Below are 21,453 nucleotides of genomic sequence, written 5' to 3'. Positions count from 1 at the left end.
ACAAATATTAGACAAGATAAAAGAAAAATCTAGACGCACGAAATTAAAAGTGTGGCGTGTCACACAGGTTGTGACCTTTCAGTGGGGTTCAGACAGTTGCTTTCCCATCATGCTTTTCTGTATTGATAGAGACTGGGGTTGGTTCAGTGCAGGTGCACTCTGTTGGATGTTGACGGGTTTCTGTGTAGACTGGTTGACAGTGGAGCAGATGGTGGATCAGTGAACACTCACTTTAAGTGTATTTAAATCCCCCGCTGAATGCAGCAGATATATCCTCCACCTGCTGCCTGCCAACTGGATTTAAACTGCTAAATCTTGGCCTGCCTAAAGGTCCAAGGTAGATTTGGAAACAGCTTCCTTTAACTTTGTCACTTCACTTGATCGGGTTTATTTTTACAGCAGACAAAACCTGCAGTGCGCTTGCAAAGCTTCCGCGCCTAGATCAGTCAGCTGAGTTGATTTGCTCTGTAGGCTGTAGATAGAAACAAGCCTGTCCTGTTACTTTTAGGCATAACATTTTACAGCAGTGGCAATAATTAAGCTTTTATATAGACAATGATAATTCAAAATTAAATTAAATCGGATTACTAAAACATAAGTCGAATTACTTGATTCAGATTGATTCATAATGAATGATAAAAATCTGACACCAGAATAACAGAGGCTCTGGGTTTTTTGTATACTTAAAATATATGTGTTTATTTTTGCCACTGCTTTATGAGATGATGCTAAGTTTCAGAGGCTGTGTTATTATTCTATTAGTTCACAAACAGTTTTGACTGTTTCTATACATAGACTGTATATAAAGAAGGAGTATAACCACTGCGATACCTCCTACTACCTGAACTGCGCATTTTGTAGCCTCAGTTTAAGAGTTTTGGATTCTTTTAGGAGCCAGAAGTTGCTAACAATTAAAAGCACTGCCCACCAAAGTATTTGTCAGATTTAAATGGAAGGAAGGCAGTATGAATCTACTGGACTTCACCTTGGCTCATTCAAGTCTTTTTTCCCTAAAGGCCTAAACATCACACATCAGGGCGAGAAGCTCAGTTCTGTAACTAAAGAACTGCCTGTGCCAGTACTCCTGTCAGTTAGAGAAACCCCACATAGGTAAGGCATAAAAACTATCCTCCCTGTACAGTTGTGATAATAAGGAAATCATCTCTACTGACCAAATCCATTTTTGTACTAGACTGTTCATTTTTTGGATAAATTTGGGCATTTTAGCATGGGAGTCTGTGTGGATTGACTCTCTAGTGCAGCCAGCCTCAAGTGAAGCAGATTTTATGATACATAATCAAAGTAACTGCAGCCAAAATTAGTGAAGCTAAAATATAATTACCTTAGTTTTATTTCTCTCTCTCTCTCTCTGAACACCCAAAATAAAGAAACCCCAATTATACAATCCAGAACAGGATTTTAAAGAAAATCTTTCTGAAAATAACAGATGACATAAACCTGTCATGGTACACAGGAATGTTGGATGGCACTGATGTTACAATGCAATATCTGGAAACCCTGTGCATTCTTATGGATGTTACTTTGATAGCTCCCACTAAAGAGACCATAAGACGGCTCACTACCAGTTGGAAAAACCTGCTCAAGAGTGTCTCAAACAAAATGGCAAGCCCAAAACATTTACCCAGTCCTCAAAGTCTTGAGATCACAGTCGGATTGAGCATGCATGGGATACAAGGAACAAACAAAGTCCTCGATTGACCCCACAGCCAAAAAAAAAAAAGCCCAGAGGATTCACTGCCAAAGTCAGACTGCCAAACACAACAGGATGCTCTCATGCGTCCTGTTGCAAGCATCAGGTGGAGCTATTTTAATGTGGCTTCTCATTGTAAACGTCCTTACAGGCTCTGTTTTCATGTCAAAAGGTGTCACAATCACAATGACAGACTGACCAGATCTGCGACAAAGTGCAAAATATTCAGAAAAATGACACAAAATTACAACCTGATCAGAGTAAAGCTATATATCTGCCAAACAAAAGAAACGAGAATACATTAATAGTGCTTTGAGCCTTTTGTTCAGTCTTGATAATGAACAAAAATACTCTTGTTGAGTATAAATATCAATGAAAGTTATTTGTGAGAAACATGAAAAGTTCTTGTGAGTGATGCCACCTCTTGACTATCTCAAAAAAAAGGGAAGCAGCAGCTCAGGAAGCTCAGGGGTTCACATGGGTGCTGATGTGGCTCCGCCTCAGGGTGATCCAGATTAATTATCCATCAGTGGAGGTTGATTTCCTCAGCTACTCACAGACAGAGCATCACTGTTTGTCCTGGACTCCCCAGCTGATCACACAGGTAGGAGACAGAGCTGAGCAACACTGGCAAGATAAATTCTGATTATAAGGAGTGTGAAAACACTAAGAATATTGTTAGATTTGTTACTTTATGGCATCTTAATCAGCTGTTGTTCAACTCAATTTAATGAGCAATAATTTTTTATTTCTTAATGGTTAAATTCAAGTTTTTTGACTTGAAACTGAAACTTTTCTTTGTTTTAGTTTCTTTGTTTTACAGCTCGCAAGAGACATTTACCCAGAACTGAATTTTTAAAAATATATTAAGAGAATTTTTGTCCTATTCACTTGTGTTTATCACAGACGAATTCATTAATTTTATTAAAATAATCACTTGCACAATTGTTTTGGTATTTTATAATTTGCAAGAAAACAACATTTTTGTTTCCATGTAATGATGTTGGATCTAGTTATTATATCAAACAAGAGTCTTCCAGTGGTAGAGGTACACATGTTCACTAAAACCTTAGCTGCAGGCTGACTTTTGAAAATTACCAAAAGTCCAGTGTGAATATTTAAAGCTATTGATCGATTGTCACTTATAGATGCGATCACTCATGTGAAGATACATTTATGGTCCATTTCAGTTTTGTTCAACATCGGTAATAAAAATGTAAACTTGTAGCACAGCATTTTGGCCCTTAAAGTAACAGATAGATAAGACTCCTAAGTATGGATGAAGCTCATTATAGAAACTTACCGGGACTAAATAACTCTCAGTACAAGGTGCACTCATGAGCCAAGACCATGTCTATTTGAGTCCTCAGTTGCAACCTGGCTTGGTGCTTATTTTAAGAGATCAACAGGGTAGAGACTTGCACACTTCGATGTCGATGAGCAAGGACTTTACTTTTGACCTGAAATTAACCTTGTCACCTATTGCTGGAAGTACAGATGGTTGAGTGGCTTAAAGAGCTTACCATACGGCTGTTCTTTTCACAGCTTTTGCGTCGGTGGGCTGAATAGCAGGCGAGGACAGGATCAAGAGGGCTGCCACCATACCTCTGGAATAGTTACCCCTTTGACAAAGCAGAGGAGGTAACTTCTTAGGTTAAAGTTGGGTTATAATTGCCCTAGAAGAGCCAGGGGCCACAGATTCACTCTCAAATAAAGCTCTAAAACATCACCAAAACACCAGCAATGGGAAATAGCAAGAGCGGAGCTGTGTCCAAAGAGATCCTGGAGGATCTGAAGCTCAACACCAAGTTCTCAGAGACTGAGATTGTCCAGTGGTATGAAAACTTCAAGAAGCAGTGTCCAAATGGACGCATCACAAAAGAGGAGTTTCAGACAATCTACAGCAAGTTCTTTCCAGAAAGTGATGCCAATACATATGCTCAACATGTCTTCCGCTCCTTTGACACAAATGATGATGGCACTCTGGACTTCAAGGAGTACATCATTGCCCTCCACATGACATCAACAGGAAAGACCACCAGGAAGCTCGAATGGGCCTTCTCGCTGTTTGATGTGGACAAGAATGGATACATCACCAAGTCAGAGGTGACGGAAATCTGCACGGTGAGTGAAAGGGTGGCGATGAAGTGCTGAATCACTGCTTTTCCTTTAGCTTTGGCTTCTAGATGTTTGTACAGTGTTTACAGAAACAGGTGCATTCACAAGAACAAAGTTAGACAAACACATTATCTGCATAGAAGATGATGTTAGACTGTCTTGAACTACATGTGCAACCTGTAAAATAGCAAAACAGGCCACTATAGTTGAAATTAAGACTCCAAATATGCTTAAATTCTGAGCTTAAACGTGGGTTTATATTATCATTTTCTTATATATGATCATAAATAAAAAAGAATTTATTAATGCTGATAAATAGATTGCATTTAACTTAACCCTAAGGAAATAAACATAATCTTGCAAACTTTTAGACAAATGTTGAAATGTCTATAGGTAATATGTCACAACTTAGCCTCAGTTTTCCACATATTCGTTTTTTTACTCTTAGTAAGTGAAATGTTCTAATTTTAATACATTTCAAAGAAGTATGACAGTATGTTAGATATTAAACTTTGAATAGCAAATGAAGTATAACGGAAACAAATGTGTCATTGGCAGACAGGATGATTTCAGACAGTGTTTGAACTTGTTTGATGTCATAAAACCTTGCAAAAATAAAGCACATTGAGGCAATATCTGATATGATCTGGTGCTATAAATGTATAAATAATATAATAATAATAAGTAAAATTAAACCGAAATAATTTGAATGGAATTGAAAATGAATCAGTTTTATCTACCACCCAGTGTTTTGCACTGAGAGAAAGCTGGAAACTTTCATCAATAAGCATCATAATTATTTGTTGACAGTATGCAGACAAATATAAAAAGGCACTTATAATTATATAAAGCCAATACCTCCTCACTTTAGTTTTTTGTGCTCACAGTAGTGCTCGTCCTCCCTGATATGTAACAAAATTATTCGGTTTACATTTGGAAAAATAAAATTTTGCAGTATTTAACAAAATCATATATTCTTAAGACAGGCAGCTGAGGAGTATTACTGTGCTGTGTAGTATAAATGTATCTTTATATTGCTTGGAAACCTTATTAGAGCAGCCACATTTCATTCTTAAAGATTAGAATTCATATATTCACTAAATAAAGCCAGAGAGGCCGAAAGAGCTGGTTGGTTAATCCGTAGAATCACACAGTTTGTTGCTGTTTTTGTTTGCGAGGCAGCTCATCAGCTCATAGATGTGACAAAGAGGTTCAGATTAAAGGAGGATTTGGGTGCAATTGCTCCGTTTCCCTCTGCAACCACGAAAATAGATTTTACTGTATACAGCTGTAGCTCACACAAGTGAAATCTTTCCTCTCTTTTCACCAAATTTTCTTATTTTTCCCTTAACAGGCCATTTTTAAGCTGATTCCCAAAGAAGAGATGGAAAAGTTGCCTGAAGATGAAAACACAGCTGAGAAGAGGGCGGATAAACTCTGGAAATATTTTGACAAGGGTGAAAACGGTAAGAAATAGTGAAGACGTATATGGACATTGTATAAGGACAGATAAGTAGATTACACTTGCAATAGTGTTCAGCTCTCAACCAATGAAAACACTGGTTTAGAAGTAAATCCCTGAGGAATGTGACAAATCTGAGGTTAGGCTACTGGACTGTAATAGTATCAAAGTAAATGACATTCCTCAATTACACAGTTTGTAATTGCAATGCCTTTTAAGTGTATCTATGTTTAATGTCCATCTTTGAAGACTTACTTTTAGTTTTTGATATTACTCCAAATAAACATAACAAATAAACTATAATAAACTTGTTTTTTCTCTTTGCAGACCGAATTGCAGAAGGAGAGTTCATCCAGGGAGTTTTGGATAATGACGACGCTCTTCGCTTGATTCAGTACTCACCTTTAAAGTAGCTGTTCAGACATTTTCACTGTATATTTCTCCAGTTCTGTCACTGTCTTGTTGTTTGTCCACTTCACCTGACAGCACTTTCCCAAAACATGAACACATTGCAGGTGTGATGATAATGCCCAGTTGGTCTAATTTAAACAATGACACAGAACCTCTTGAGTGGTTTTATAACATTTATTGTATACCCATATGTGCTGTCTAAGTTATTTACAGTGCATAAAATGTTGAGGATAAAAACGGGACGAACTGTAAGCATTTATAATTTCAAAGTATCACAGGTATGTGTCTACCATACAAACAACATCCCCTCTTAAACTTGTGAACAAACTTTTACAGTATGTAAATAAAATGTCCATCTTCTGATTGTTTCTTCCACATTTAGAAACTAAGTAAGTATTTAGTTTGAATTTCTTAAGAAGATGAAAGCTACAAAGTATCATTCAGAGTAGCCAACATTATTACTACCACAAGTTATGTTCTACCTCCTTTTCTAACCCAAACCAACATATGGCCCACGGTGTAACCACAGTAAATGCAGGAGGTTTCCATTATCTTGGTCTAATTTCATGTCTTTTACATTCTTTATCGTATCCATATGTCACAGTCTTAAATGTTCAATGTCATAGTTAAGTGGTGAATAAGGAGAATAGACTTGTTATTGTAAGACAACATGTGAAATCAAGTCTTGATCCTGTACAATACACTGAATAAAACAACATGTTGGAATTGTAATAAAATGTAATTGTTAAGAGTCTTTCTTTTATGTCGATGTAAATCTAATCTAAAAACTGTGATTTCTTCTTAAAATTAAGAAATTAACAAAATAACAAAAACATTAACTGGAAAATGGCTTCTGTAACATTTAAAAAGTAATAATTTTAGTACACAAACATGCACACGTTTAGATTTTGATTGACTGAATTTGATTGACCAAATTCAAGTTTACATTTTTTTGTTCAAGTCTGCATTTTGGTCCTTTTTGCCACATCATAACAAATTTACTCTCTGAAAAGGATTTGGCTTTCCAGTACACACATCTGTAGTTAGAGTCATAATGATGTAACTCCACTGTTGATGATCCACAGCTAAGTATGCAGTACTTGCACAAAATGTCAAGACAAAGTTAATAAAGCAACCATGACAATATTGCAGTCCTTTTTTCTTTATTAGAGCATGCTCTAAATGAGGAAAAAATGTCAATCTGTAGTTTTTGAAGTATTCCACTGCTATTTACATCCGTAGCTGCACAGTTTTTGTGTCAAAAACAGGAAATGTGCTGAAGTAAGTGGCAACTAAATTTCTTGTTAATGACTGTGTCTCTTTATTATTACATCCTTTCCCATTTATCTTCTCCCATATATTTTTTTGATGACTCAAAACTTAATAATGCATTATCTGTAACTGTCCTACTAAAAAATAAGAACTACATTTGAAAAATCAAAAACCCTAAAAAACAAACCAAAAAACCCAAACTATTTATAGTATAATCCTTGTATCCCGCTGTGAATAGTTCAGATTTAACAAATCCCTGGTGTTCTCAGTATGGTCTGTAGATAATCCAAAATAACCTGAACTCGATTTTAAGAAACAAGCATTACTGTGTGGATTTTTAAATACCTCGGCATCGAAATCTCCTTTTTTATGTTGCTGTAGTAGCAGAAATTTGTCACCAAACCAAACTGATCTGAATATCACAATGATCATACTTCATCTACAAATAAGAGCCAAATCCTCCATGCATACACATATCTCCAGATGTCCTGTTTAACAGTGGACACTTTCTTAAGTTACACAAGACACAGAAGTGTCTGCATGAAAGATTAATGTTGTTTCATAATAAAAAAGACCTACTTTCATGTTCTAGTTTCTTAAAGACATCTGCCTTACTTTTTTACTTACTTCAAGTCACAAAAGAATAAATTTATTTTAGATGCTTCCTTCAAAAACATCATGTTTGGTATTTGGGAACCTTCAGGTGTTCCCAAATACCAAAAATGAAACGTGACACAGGTCTGTTTATGCAAATTTATACAAATTTTAGAAAGCCTCTAATTTTTATATGTTGCTGGTTGTGTAACTGTTGCATAATTCAACAGTTTATATACATTTTAATTACTCTCCACATACAGCTCAGAGACCTCACAGTTGACTTTTATCTGTTTCTGTCGCTGCATGATGTCAAGCTCTCTCTCTCTCTCTCTCTCGTTCTCATTCCCCTGATTGCAGAGATTACTGACATAATCTTCTGTCCAGCATTTGAAAGCATCTGTCTGAACATCCAAATCTCTCTGTGAATGTAATTGTTGATCCTTCTTTTTTCTTTCTTTCCTCGATCCACTGTGTCTGTGTCTGAGGGACCCAGATGAACCCTTAACAGGTATTTGGTTCTGCAGATATTTGATTCTATTCAACGAGTTAAAACTTGGATTTTTAGATGGTTCTGAGTGGAAGGTAAAGTAATCACCAAAGTAATTAAAGTTTTATAAATGTTGTCAGTTGTTTATTTAAATATTTCAATAAAATATATAAAGGTAAATCTCATAATAGCAAGAAGAAAAAAAGCCACAATAATTCCAAAGTGAGTAGAAATCATCTGAAATTATTTCAAGGTCAAGGTCAATATATATAACATGTCAAAGCCAAGCTAAAGACCAAAATTAAAAATTGTAACTTCTTGTTTATTAAAATGTAAAAGCAGATGTATTTTTTGCCTTTATTTATTTTCTGTGTATTTTGACTTAAAGATGTCAGACTGTGTTGTGTTAATTTATTGTAGTGATGTAGTTACATTGCAAAAAGATAAATACACTTGCAGCATCTTCATAAATGATAAAAACTGATAAAAACTCTGATGTAAGCACTAAGTTTACAGGACACCATTGATCACAGTCTACCTCATTATTACCACAGGCTAAAGACGAGCCATGTCACACCCAAAGATTTCACACAAAAGTGGGTTGATTATTTCCAGTTTATTCATCAGAAACTTAAATAAACTACATTTTTTTCTGACACAGTTTTGAGAAATATCTGCAGGTTTAGATGACAAACACTGGAAATTCTGGTTCTTCTTGATTTCATTGATGCAAATATACAGTATACAGTACCTTGGAGTTGTATCTCTAACAATGATGAAGCCAATGTGGAAATACCAAAAACTTGTGGTTCTGGTGTCCTAGTGGATCCGTGCATACTGCTGGATGCAGAAGGGCATCTATAGAGTCTGACCTCTTCCTGACAAGTCTCCTCCTGAAAAGGTTTTTACAGAGGTAAACTCTATAAATCTGAGTAGAAATGACGCACTGGTACATCATCTTCAGAAAGTCAAGTGTGTGCACGTAGCAACGAATGGTGCAGTTAAGTTAGGTTTGAAAGCCTCACTTTACTCCCTAAATAACTTGAATGAACTTGAAAAAGAAAATAAATTCTTGTCTCTAAGAACTTTAGTATCATCGACTCCATTAAAGTCTATGACAAGTGACGAGTCCAGTCATGCAATGAATGTGCTTCATGTTTATTTATCACCTTAATGTGGAGAGAATTTTATACAATCATGCAAAAACAGATTAAAAATACAAATCTACATACAGCAACTGTGATTGCAAATGTGTGTTATATTATTTGTAATGTATTGCTGCCCCTTGAATACATTCACATCATCTCTAACATCCAATGAGTCACTGAATTACATCAAATCCCTGAAGAAATGTAAGGCTGGATTTGCTTGAGCGAGAAAAATCATCATCAAAAAACAAAATAATTTGTGCAGCTTTATAAAATCAAACTGTGTGTGTGTGTGTGTGTGTGTGTTTCAATTTCAATTGCCTAAAGTTATATGTACTTCCAGCCAGGAACAAGTGTAAGCTAACTCCATGTGTAAGACATGTAGAAGGGCCAATCTAACAAATGTTACATCATAATATTCTGATTCAAGTATCAACTTGCCAATATAATAATCCCAACTCCCAACCTTGCAGCTCTGTGCAGCTCGTACTGTCTTTAAGCCAGTTATTTTGGTTCTTCTAGTGCACATAAGTCTGCAGAGTTTACACCGCCATGTCGACAGAAACATTACTGTAATAGGATGAAGATGTTGCTGTGGTAACTCTTACAGTAATAAACCACAACACTAACAGTTCGGGCTCCTTTGCTCACTACTGGTCCAGAAATTGAAATTCTCATACTGTAATAGATGTAGTACTGAAAATAGTCTAGAATTGATTTGAAACTTCATTTGTACAAAACTGCAGTTATTATTGTTAAAGGTGTGTGTGTGTGTGTGTGTGTGTGTGTGTGTGTGTGTGTGTGTGTGTGTGTGTGTGTGTGTGTGTGTGTGTGTGTGTGTGTGTGTCTGTGCAAGTCCTGTGAATTTTTAAAAATATATTTTATTGTAGTTTTAGTGAGTTAGTAAAATCTGCCGTGGAGACATGTTTGCCGAGGTCTTCTCCCCCCAGAAGTCTTAGCAGAGTGAGTCCTCTCGCTCCTCCTGCAGGGCATAATTTATCTCGTCCATCTCGCGTTCACAGTCTTCACATCCTTCAGTGCCGCAGCCTTCCACCACAACCACACCATGAGGGTCTGCCAGCTTCCCCCCTCCTACTCCACCTGCTCCCACTCCTGCCCCTGCTCCACCTCCCATCCCTCCTATTCCAACACCATTTCCTCCACCACCTGCCATAGATGGCATTCCTCCCAGTCCCATTCCAACGCCAAGATTTCCCATGCCTCCAACTCCAATTCCTCCTCCACCAACGAGCAGTGCTCCCCCAGCGCCACATGCCAGAGGTCCAACAGCTGGTCCCACTCCTCTGGGCCACATTGGGTCCATTAGAGCCCCCTGTTGTCCAAGCTGCATCAGCTGACTGACGGAGTAAATCCCTCCCGGCCCAGCTCGAACAACCTCCTCATAGGAGGGGGCACTGGTGGTATTTCGGGCCTCCTCCAGCCTTACCCGAGCCCGGTGCTTCATCTCAATGATGGTCTTGGTGTAGGAGTTCAATGTGGCCACAGCAGCTGCCATGCAGCAGCTGAATGAAAGCCATGCCATGCTGGAGAGGGGAAAAGATTTAACCTTTTTAGTGAGATGACCAGCCACTACAAATGGTTGTGTAAAGATTTGATCACATCAGAAAATGGTACAGTGAAGTTGTTTAAAGTGCCATGTAACTACTGAAGCTTGGAGACATAGCATCTATAATTATGGTCAGTAAGTTTACAGGGGCGATCATGTTACAAGTTCGCCTTGTAATCGGAAGGTTGCCGGTTCAAGCCCCGGCTCGGACAGTCTCAGTCATTGTGTCCTTGGGCAAGACACTTCACCCGTTGCCTACTGGTGGTGGTCAGAGGGCCCGGTGGCGCCAGTGTCCAGCAGCCTCGCCTCTGTCAGTGCGCCCCAGGGTGGCTGTGGCTACAACGTAGCTTGCCATCACCAGTGTGTGAATGTGTGTGTGAATGGGTGAATGACTGGATATGCAAAGCGCTTTGGGGTCCTTAGGGACTAGTAAAAGCGCTATATAAATACAGGCCATTTACCATTTACATCCACTCATCACGGGCAAGAATGCAATGGAAATTTGAGGCTTTTAATGGTTTCTTTGGAGGGTTCTTTTTCCAAAGTGGAATGACAGTACACCATATATTTTAATGATTTAAAAAAACAAGAACTGGATACACAAGTTTGATTTTATTTGAGATTTTCTCTAATCCACACAGGGTCAGGAGTATCAATGAAGGCTCAAACATATACATACACTCACTTCAAAGTTCAGCTGAAGGTTCTACATTGTCTTAACTTGACCTATGAAGTTCAATAACAGCCTAGGAACCACAAAGGCTCAAGCCTCCCATGAACTGGAAACCAGTTTCACATTGCCGTGGACTCAGAGTACAGACCAAGAAAGATGTCCCAGGTCCTAAACCGACACCTTCAAGCTCAACTGAAATTTCCAACCAGGAAATTGAAAAAGCCAAACTAGAAACTGGAAAAGCCAAATTCCTCCTGGAGAAACATTTATGTCCAGATGAGACAAAGATTGAGCTACAATTATAATAAGAATTGTTTGGAGGAGTAAAGGTGAGGCTTTCAAACCTCAGACACCAACTGTGAAGCATAGTGGTAGCAGCAGCATGCTGTTTCCTGCCAGTGGTACTGATACATTTCACAAAGTGGATAATAAAGATGGAGGAATATGTTCAAATTATTTCACTTTACCTCAAACCAACAGTTAGATGTTTGCACCTTAGACACAAATGGGCATTATAACAGAACAATTATAAAAAAACCACATCAACACTGGTTTTGAAATGGACAAAGCAACTAGCATTATGCACCTAGAATGGCCCACCTAAAGCCCTGATCTCAACCATGTTGAAAATCCAACAAATCAGCCAATGAGATTGGCCAAATATCTAGAATAGCTAGAATTATGCCAGACGCTTGTTTATGGCTACCAAAAGTGTTTGGTAAGGGACATTTAACCAGATATTTGTAGTGGTATATGTATCTTTTTGAGCCTCTATGCATGCTTCTGACCCGGGGTGGATTACAGAAAATTCCAAATAAATTCAAACTTGTGCACTCAATTCTTATTTTTTAAAGTCATTAAAGATGTGTCCTGTGCAATCATTTCACTCTAGAAAAAGAAAAGTCCAGAAAAACAATTAAAAGACACCATGCCAATCATGCATGTAAACTCCTGACCAAGATATACTCCTGATAAAATATTATGACAATATTGGGTGATAATCAAACTCTGTGACATATTTCATCTAATCTGAAGATTGTTGGTGAATGTTTTACTTTAATACAGAATAATTACTTTGGATTGATTGAAACTTACGCAAAAGACCAGCCATAGTCCCAGCTCTGTGGCCTCCAGTCTTTAGGTCCGATGCTCACAGTCATCTGAAACACTGTTGTGTACATCATGTGAGCTACCATCCCCATCATGCCTGGGAGAAGATGGAAACATGGAGATACGGTTATCTTTGCTGCAATCTGAAAAAAATATGGTTAAAAAATAAAAAAGTAAGATAAAATAATTCAAATTTTGGAGGTTATTATTGTAGGAATGACTGAAATATGGCAGTCCATCCATCCATCCATCCATCCATCCATCCATCCATCCATCCATGGTCTACTCGGACCCCTTCCTGAATTACTGAGGTCCTCACCCACACATCCTTTGGAGGAAAGTCATTTCCACCCTTTGTATCCAAACCTCATCTTTTTGAGGTTTTTAGATCAAGCAAGCAAGTGCCCACAGTCTTTTAGGACTCAAAAAATGTTATTCGTTCTCACCTGAGAGGACAGTGCACATGGCTGCAAAGGCATTGATCTTGAGGGCGTTCATTTCCCTCTTGGCGCAGAGGCAAAGTGCTTCCACACACATCAGTAGGAAGCCCATAGCCAGGAGACCGATGTACATGAACTCACTGATGACAGACAGCCAGAGCACACCTGGAAGCATTTAAGGATATAGAGAAAACCCCAAGACAATTCAGGTTAACTATTCAAAATGTTCTCCTCTGTGAGATGAAAATTTGGTGTTGGACCAACCTTGTGTCTCTCCTGGTGTCAGCTCAATGAAACTCCGACACTTTTCTTCCTGATCTGCACCTAAAAACAAGGGTTGAGAAGTTTGTTATATTGTCTTTACATTTATAATGTTTACAGTTGTCTACCTCTTTTATACAGACTAGGTTTGGGGAGAATAAGTCTTTGTAAACACTAAGAGGCACACACATACTCAAAGGTCAAATTTAAAGCTACAATCAGCTTTGACGCAACCACAATCAGTCATAGTTGCAATCATTCCATCAAAGGATATAAGACAGTGATTGCTTTGTATTTACAGGATACCCAACATCACACTGTATATGCTTTTATCTGTGTTTTCATAACTATGTAGCCCATATGCCACTTAACAACAGTAACAGTGTTTTCTCTGGTCTCTATTATCATTTAGTTTGTGAAAAGAAGAAACTCTTTCAAGCTTCTTTTACCATTAAGAGAGGATGGTGTGACTCACATGTGTTAACTCCATACTACCAACAGTTTTTCCATCAGTTATTTGCATAGCAACAATAATCCAGGCTTAGAAAGCGGCTTAAATGAGGTGCACTATATTAAAAGTAGTAAAATGATAGATTTGGACTCTGAAAATCCACAATCCCGATGCTGTGAACAAAATGTATTCAAATCTTCCTCTGAAGCAAATACGGGATTTCATCGGGCTGAGTCAGCGAGATCAAATGGGTAAGTATGCTGTTTGTGTTTTATTCGTTGGACAGCATGTCCCTGTTGAGCTCCAGTGACAGGACATTAAAAAAGAGGGAATAATAACGTATACTTAAAGAGGCTGGGATCTCCACTTGATTTGTAAAGCTCGGACAAAACCTCACATGAAGATTAAAACATATGAATATGTTTGGACATACAAAATCTTTAGACTTGTCTACTCATGTTGAGATGTGACCTCATAGAAAGCACATCTCCAACTTGTCCTCATCAACCAGATTGCCAGTGACTGTTAAAACAAATAATATGGGTTCTTGCATAAAGTTTTCAAATTTGCACAAACCTGTGAAGCAGTTAAAACACAGGCAGAGGAAGAGGCGAGGTTCATTCTGTGGGACATCTGGACTGATGCAAGTCCAGATGTAACATACCTGAGCACTGTCACTGTCATTTCACACCAGTCAGTGCTGCAAGATGGCCTAATGACCAATAAGGTTACAGCTGTGAATGTGAAAATAAATAGTAGGTACAATCTAATTACTTGTCAGGTATTTGTGCATAAAAATACTCTGCAACACTTATTAGTGTTCTTACATTGAAGCCAGCAATAATCTAATGGCATACTAACTGCATAATTAGCTCTACTGACTGTTTACTAGCTTTTAATGCTCCTTTGACTGTGGCTTGTTTTTCCAGCCACGGTGAAAGAGGACAGACAAATGGCTTGTCAAGGAAGTATTTTGCAGATCACACCAAACTTTCAACCGAGACACTCGGATTTTATGCTTTTTGGATTTATTTCACTCATTCCTTATTTTACCTTCCCTGTTAGTTTCTTAAACAGGGAAGTTTCTGAACATTTTTAATATTAAAATGTGTTCCAGTCACTTTCTAGTTTCATTTTCACTTGCAAGTAAAAAATGCTGTAAACTTTAGTCACAGGGTTTCATGCAGGCTCTGTTTATTCACAGTTATCTTTGCTGCAGTCTGAAGAAGCTATTTGAATTAATGCTCATAAACAGGGTTAAAATAATATTTTTAAATCTGTTGTTGCCGCCCATTTTCAAGTGATGTTTGATCCATTGTAATGTATGGTCTTTAACTTATTCCTCTATCTAAACCTGCCTTTAGTTTTTGGGTCATTACAGTAATAAAAATGTTTTAATTAAACTTGTTTTAAAAAGTAATTTATTGCAGTCTCATTTACTTTTACATAGACCCTTTGACATGAGAGTGTCACCTTGATATTATGAAAGAAAGCCGCTGAATATTGCATGGAGAGTTTTTTATGGAGGTTATTCAGGCACATAATTCCCCAGTTATTCGATCCCTGATCAAAGTCTGTTCCACTCACCAACCTTCATTGTGCTTCTCGCAGGAGAGCCAGAAGCCGGTGTGGAAGTATCTCAGCATGTACTTGTCCTCCCCTGTCTCCCAGATGTAGTGGACAGCGTTGGCCAGCTGCTTTTTCCTTATCCTGGCCAGCTCCTCCTTCTGCTGAGGAGACAGCGTGACATTGGAGGCTGGGTTCCTGGGGTCTGGGGTGGGCACCTCTGGATGAAGACAAACAGTAGAATGAATGTCATTAGAGGGAACTCAGGCGAAGAGCAATGATTCAAGTAAAAAAAAAAAAAAAAGGTAAAGCAGGAGTTTTAGGGGGACGAAAACAGTATAAAAACATACTTTTTTGCTTGAAATGAGCAAACTTAAGTAGTTAACTGAATCATTTGTGTTGTTGTTGTTTTTTCCCAAGGAACTTTTGCTCTAATAAGACTAGAGCTGCAGAAATATGAGAAGAGTATGCCAGCAACAGTGCTCTAAATCCTGAAGTAGGTTTCCTTTGGGTCACAGTGTGTAACACAATCCAGCCCTGAAACCTTGTTCTCCGTGTTATCAGTCCTTCTTTTATGTAATAAAAATTAAATACTACACAGAGATAAAATTGGTTTAATGCTGAATGATGGTAAAGTGGGTTAGCAAATCCAGACAACATGCAGCTGCTGCTATAAAGTGCTGAGATAAGCAACAAAGCTGGGATTATGTGAATCTCTGGCAATAAAGACTAAAAATACTTAAACCCAAGCAGCTGTGGAGATCCTGTAATAGTAAAACTACTAATGCCGTACTGTAATAAGCAAACAGGAAAATAGTAAAAGTGACAGGGAAGCCTGCACGATCCCACACCCCACAACATCATCACAGATGCACTTTGAAAAAGATCATTTTCGATGACTTGTGCTGTGCGACAACACTGTAGCGCACTGAGGATTCCTGCACTCAGACTTTCTACACAAACTGCTCGTGAAGCCAAAAGAAATAAGAAATCCAGCTGGCAGAAGGCAAATGGCAACTCAGAGAAAAAGGGATAATTCATGTTTAAACTGACCTCAGGGTGAAAGCACTTTCTTAGAAACTGGTTTCCATTCAATTAGGCATGTATCAAATGCTCCAACTGTCTGGTAGCTGTGAGTAAGTAGTGAACACAGCTTAGATTTGTTATATGCTCTTCTGCATCCATCAAAGCTGGTTAAGATAAGCAAGAAAACAGAAGTTTTGAGAACTCTGCGCCTTGACCCACGTGTGGTCCAGAACTCGTGAGATGGGGTTTGCATAAGTTATGGAAAAGTCTGGTCATGACAACCTAAATTTGTACCCACATAAGGTGGTGGAGCCAATGTCAGGTGTGGCACAAGGCAGAGTAAGGAAGCTAGGAATACTGGAAAGGGAAGCAGCCATTTCTAATGGGAGCACAGCACAGCTGTCAAATACTCAAATAGTTGTTTTCTTCTGAGTGAAGTGACCTAGAAACAGCAGCGTGGCAGGCACATAATAAGAGCTCTTTAAATTCTCTAAGGAACGGAGCTCGAATGCTTCCTTTATTATCTTCCTTAACTCTGCCTCATCCTCCAAGAAACCAAAGGAGACAATGCTGTCCCATAATTCATAGTGACACTAAATCAAACAATGAGCAAAACAGGTGAAGCAGATTATGTAAATGTTAAGAGTGAGTTTAACCTTTTGTGTCATAACCTGCAGAAATGTTTTTAGATGCAAAACTATAAACATTATGTTGCTATGATGAATATCTGCATCTTAGCAAGGTGTTGCCTTCTGTAAAGAACGTCGTGTGTGAATTTATGAGTTTGTATCAGTTGTCTTCTCAGTTTACACTGAATCATCTGTCCAACTGAAAAATAAAATATCAGTGGATGACATCTTTTTATTGATTGTTTGGTTTTATATGGCCTGCAGTAAAAGAACAAAGCAAGAAGTATATACAGCAGTATACAGTTTCACCTCTTCAGACTATCTATCACATGATAAATAAGTTTACTGTATGTGCAGTCAGAGCCTGAAGATTTCCATCAAGGTCAAAATTACAGATATCTTTTGTTTTGGTTGGTTGGCTTTTGGGCTATTTGATCACAGCTAATCCCAAAGTATGGAAAACTACAAAAAAAGGAAGTAAAACTACCAACAGTGTAAATAAAGCACAAATTTCAAAATGATGCAGGAAATAAGAAAAAAGTCCCTCAGCAATCCTAAAAGGCCATTTAAAAAACAAACAAAACAATTATAGATGCTTAAACTGCATCTGCTGTTACCATCAGTGACTTCAGCTGTTGCCAAATTAACCAGGATCCTTGAAATGTCCAGAATAAGCACTGTGTGGCCCGTATGTCTTACCTGTGGTGTACGGCTGGCTGTTGTTCTGCCCGCAGTTTTTCATCTTGACTGGCGACAGGCAGACCGGCTTCACCACCTTGTGTGTCCCTTCGCACCAATAAGAGGTGCAGAAAGCCCAGACGGACAGCGTGAGTGCCAGAGAGGTGAGGAACAGCGACAGCAGGGAGCGGTTACGTCTGGACATTTTCTCCAGCATGACTGCGTCTCAAATCAAAAGCAGCTAAATGAGAAATGAAATGGTTTTGGCAAGTGTGTGTCAAAAATAGCTGCAAGAGCCAGACAGGTTCTGGTGACCTGTCTGGAGCAGAAGATTGGGGAGCTTTCTGCGATAATACAATAGAGATTGAAAATAAAGTGGTAGGAAAGAGAGAGAAGTGAGGAGAGGGGATTAGTGGTATTTGAGAAGTGGAACGAAGGTCGGAGGGGAAGATAAAAAGTAGTCTGTTGGAGAGATGGAAGTAGGGCGGCGCTGGAGAAGGAGAATGGTTGGCGCTGAGCAGAGGTCAGAGAACAGTGGAATAAAGAAAGATGAAGCGATGGGATTTAATCTTTTCCAGCACGAAGGAAAGAAGAGACAGATGTGCGGGCCAGAGGATGCAGGGGGAGCTCTAACTCGCCTCCTGCTGCAGTGTCACTCAAAGGAAATGAGCATGATGAAGAGAAGCAGGCCAGCTTTAAATCTGGGACCTTTGTTTCCTTTTGGAGACTTTGGTCACACATTTAGCCCATGTTTCTACTGCAGTCACCGCTCAGGTCTCATATTAATATCTTCTGCCCTCTCAGATAAAGACAAACATCTAAATCTTATCCTGCGGATTTTGAGACTAATCGGTTCCACTCTCAGGGCACATCCCGTTCTTCAACCTGTTCCTCCACCTCAGTGAGAGGGATTGAACTCACGAAGAAGTGATTAGTCCAGCGTCTCAGGCCTACCTCGGGGCCTGGTAATCTGTGGTAATCTTGCGGGGTTAGGTGGATGAGTTTAATGCTTACTGACACTCATGCTGTCATTGTCTGAGCGACCACCTAAGAGAGGGAAAAAACAGATGATGGAGGCAAAGATCTGGGATTAGGAGTCATGAAGACAGAGTCACATCTATGTCCAAGTGATCTGAGCTGCACTTAATCCTGCCAGGTGCCACATTTGTAAATTGGTTATATTTAATACAACGTATTAGACTCAACTCATTAAATTAGAATCTGATGTATCTGTATAATTCTGGGATAGGCTCCACCCCCCAGTGGAAGAGAATGGATGAATAATATAATATAATATAATATAATATAATATAATATAATATAATATAATATAATATATATAATATAATATAATATATTTCCATCAGACCATATTGTATCATGTCTTATTGCAAAACATCATACATTATATGCACAAATGTATTGGGCCTGACCTCCTAATCACCAGTTCTTGTGTTCTTTCTGCTTGTACACAAGCAATTACTTGATTTGGAGTTTGTAGTAAAAGCAAAATTCATGCAAAGCCATTAATTATAAAATATAAAACTTTATATTTTAACAATCAGTCTGTCAGAAACATACAGATCATTAAAGACGTCTAGAACATGAAAAATACTCATGAAAACACCATTTTTTTAAAATAAAGGAGTTAAGAGAGTAAAAACAAAAGTGTGTGCTTTCATATTTAAAATCATATTTCCCAGTATTTGACACTTTTCTTTCAAAATTTATTATCCATTAAATGTGAATTAAAGTGTTGATAACTATAAAAATTTTGCTATTTCCAAAAACTATTTTAGATAAAGTTTGATGGGCATCACAGCAGGAGTTTCTCTGTGTACGCTATAAACACCCACCCACACCCACACCCACACATAGAGCCCCAATTTAATCAAATGACTAAATTCATAACTTGATTGACGAGGCACTGAGGTTTAATTTAATCCATGATGGGTTAGCGTGAGGCAAACCCATCATCCACACACTCCACAAACTCACGTACTGTTCTGCTGGACTGTTTGGTGCCACGCACCTGACCACATCATCAATATAAAAGTCTTAGAGACTAAATGATGAAGACAAAACCTGAAATTCAAAGATCCCTAGAAGGAGAGGGGCTGGGCTGAGAGCACTACCGCTGTTTATTTATTTACTTTTTAGATTTTCCACAGACATCACGACAAAATCATTGTCAGGTTTAACACAACAATCGTGATGATCCGATATGGTGACAGCGTTCCTCAAGACATTCATTTTTACTGACTCTGATCTCAGTCTTAGATTATAAATGCTGTTTTTACTGGTTTAAGATGTCAGTGATAGAAAAACTGAATTAACACAGCTCATTGAAGCATCACAGATTTCTATGAATACAAGTAAAAAATTATTGCTTCCCTGTTTGAGAGAGCTCTTTGTTTCATCTCATCAGTAAAAGCTGAAATCCAGCTGCTGCCGTTTGATCGGCTTACACTTGCAGCACATAATGACAAAAAAAAAATCTACTTACCTTTCCTTGGATCTCAGGAGAGGCTCTTTTTGTGTTTCCTTCACCTGTCTTCAACCAGGGTTCCAGTTTCCTTCACCTTTCTTTTTCATGCTCCCTCATTACTCCCTCGCGCTTCTTTGGGTGAGTTTCCATCAGAAACCCACCCAGATTTCCCTCTAATCCTCCCAAGTCCATCTGTTACTTTCCCTCCCCTTTGCTCCCTGCAGTGTCTTTTCCTCCACTCTCGCCTCGCCTGCCTTCCTCATCACGCCTCCTCTCTCAGTCATGGCCTTGCTGACCTGTCCTTCTATAGATTAATTTGTAAACATGGTATAGAAAAGCTTAGATTAAGACGAGAGCTGGTGATGTGATTGTGATTCTGCTCCTTAAACTCTGACCCATCTTTACACAAGTGAAGTGCAGCCACTGTTTATACTGAGTGATGCCTGCACAAATGACTGGGCCGTGATTAGAAAATGATTTTGAGTTTGCTGGATGTTTTCTTGCGTCAGCTGCCTTTGTGGTTCATTGAAATGAAACATCTGTTTTGTTGCTACACCTTAAAAACACGCTTTTACTCTTAAGAACTTCTCCATCTGTATCCTAAGATGATGCCAAAACCTTACCAACCCTCTGTAATTATTAGTCACCAGTCAGAAATCATGTGAGGCCCAGCTTTGGTTTTCTCATCTGGTTAGTCATCAATATTGCATACTATTGTAAAAGTGCTTTAAATGGCTAATGTTATGAATTTGTGTTGTATACAGGGAAATTAATATTTGATCCCCTGCTGTATTGAAATGAATTTGTATGGTAGTTTCATTTTAATTGAAAGAGACAGAATATTCAACAAAAATCCAGACGAAATTGCATCACATAAAAGTTATTGTTTTAATTTTCACTGAGAACTGAAGTATTTGATCTCTTGGAACCCAGCCAGACTACTGTTGCCAAGAATACTGCTGTTAACACTATACTGTGATGGATTGATCCCCCTCCTCAGGAAGGCGTGCATACAGGCCGTCTTAAATTTGCCAGTGAACATCAGAGATGGTTCAGAGAAGTCTTGGGAGAAAATGCTGCCATCAGATGAAAAACAAGTTGACTTCTTTGGCATCAACTCAATGCACTGTGGTTGGAGGAAGTGAAATGCTGAGTATGACCCAAAGAACACCATCCAAACAGTCGAGCATGGAGGTGGAAACATTTGCTTTGGGGCTGTTTTTATGCTAAGGGTGCAGGATGACATCATGACGCAGATGGATGGGGCCAACTGCTGTTAATCTTGGAGATGGGTCATCGATGACTATTCCAGCGTAACAGTGACTCAGAACACCAAGGGAACAAAGCAGTGGCTAAAA

The 21,453-nt window shown here is 38.5% G+C and overlaps 3 protein-coding genes across 4 annotated transcripts; 1 reads left to right on the top strand and 2 right to left on the bottom strand.

Annotated features, from left to right (window-relative positions):
* Positions 1–1,019: 1,019 nt before the first annotated feature.
* On the top strand, positions 1,020–6,720 carry LOC116311778 (recoverin-like). Of its 2 annotated transcripts, none has more exons than XM_039605950.1 (4): positions 1,020–1,110; positions 3,257–3,835; positions 5,184–5,295; positions 5,619–6,720. In XM_039605950.1, exons 2-4 carry the CDS (start codon positions 3,455–3,457, stop codon positions 5,702–5,704), a joined length of 579 nt encoding a protein of 192 aa, XP_039461884.1. In that variant the 5' UTR covers positions 1,020–1,110; positions 3,257–3,454; the 3' UTR covers positions 5,705–6,720. The 2 variants fall into 2 exon arrangements, with proteins under 2 accessions (XP_039461884.1, XP_031584854.1); XM_031728994.2 differs by lacking the exon at positions 1,020–1,110 and adding an exon at positions 2,270–2,315.
* Positions 6,721–9,922: 3,202 nt separating this feature from the next.
* On the bottom strand, positions 9,923–13,293 carry LOC116312197 (germ cell-specific gene 1-like protein). The gene is made up of 4 exons (XM_039606005.1): positions 13,261–13,293; positions 13,003–13,161; positions 12,542–12,653; positions 9,923–10,750 (listed from the first exon to the last, which is right to left on the bottom strand). The coding sequence occupies exons 2-4, from the start codon at positions 13,127–13,129 to the stop codon at positions 10,162–10,164; spliced, it is 828 nt and encodes a 275-aa protein (XP_039461939.1). The 5' UTR covers positions 13,130–13,161; positions 13,261–13,293; the 3' UTR covers positions 9,923–10,161.
* LOC120435550 (germ cell-specific gene 1-like protein) lies at positions 13,211–18,316 on the bottom strand. The gene is made up of 3 exons (XM_039605335.1): positions 17,629–18,316; positions 15,300–15,494; positions 13,211–13,320 (listed from the first exon to the last, which is right to left on the bottom strand). The coding sequence occupies exons 1-3, from the start codon at positions 17,822–17,824 to the stop codon at positions 13,211–13,213; spliced, it is 501 nt and encodes a 166-aa protein (XP_039461269.1). The 5' UTR covers positions 17,825–18,316.
* Between the last annotated feature and the right edge of the window lie 3,137 nt (positions 18,317–21,453).

Source organism: Oreochromis aureus, linkage group 22 (assembly GCF_013358895.1).
Source record: "Oreochromis aureus strain Israel breed Guangdong linkage group 22, ZZ_aureus, whole genome shotgun sequence".
NCBI lineage: Eukaryota > Metazoa > Chordata > Actinopteri > Cichliformes > Cichlidae > Oreochromis > Oreochromis aureus.
The sequence above is the reverse complement of the archived record's forward strand: the minus strand, read 5'-3'. Positions and strand labels throughout refer to the sequence as shown.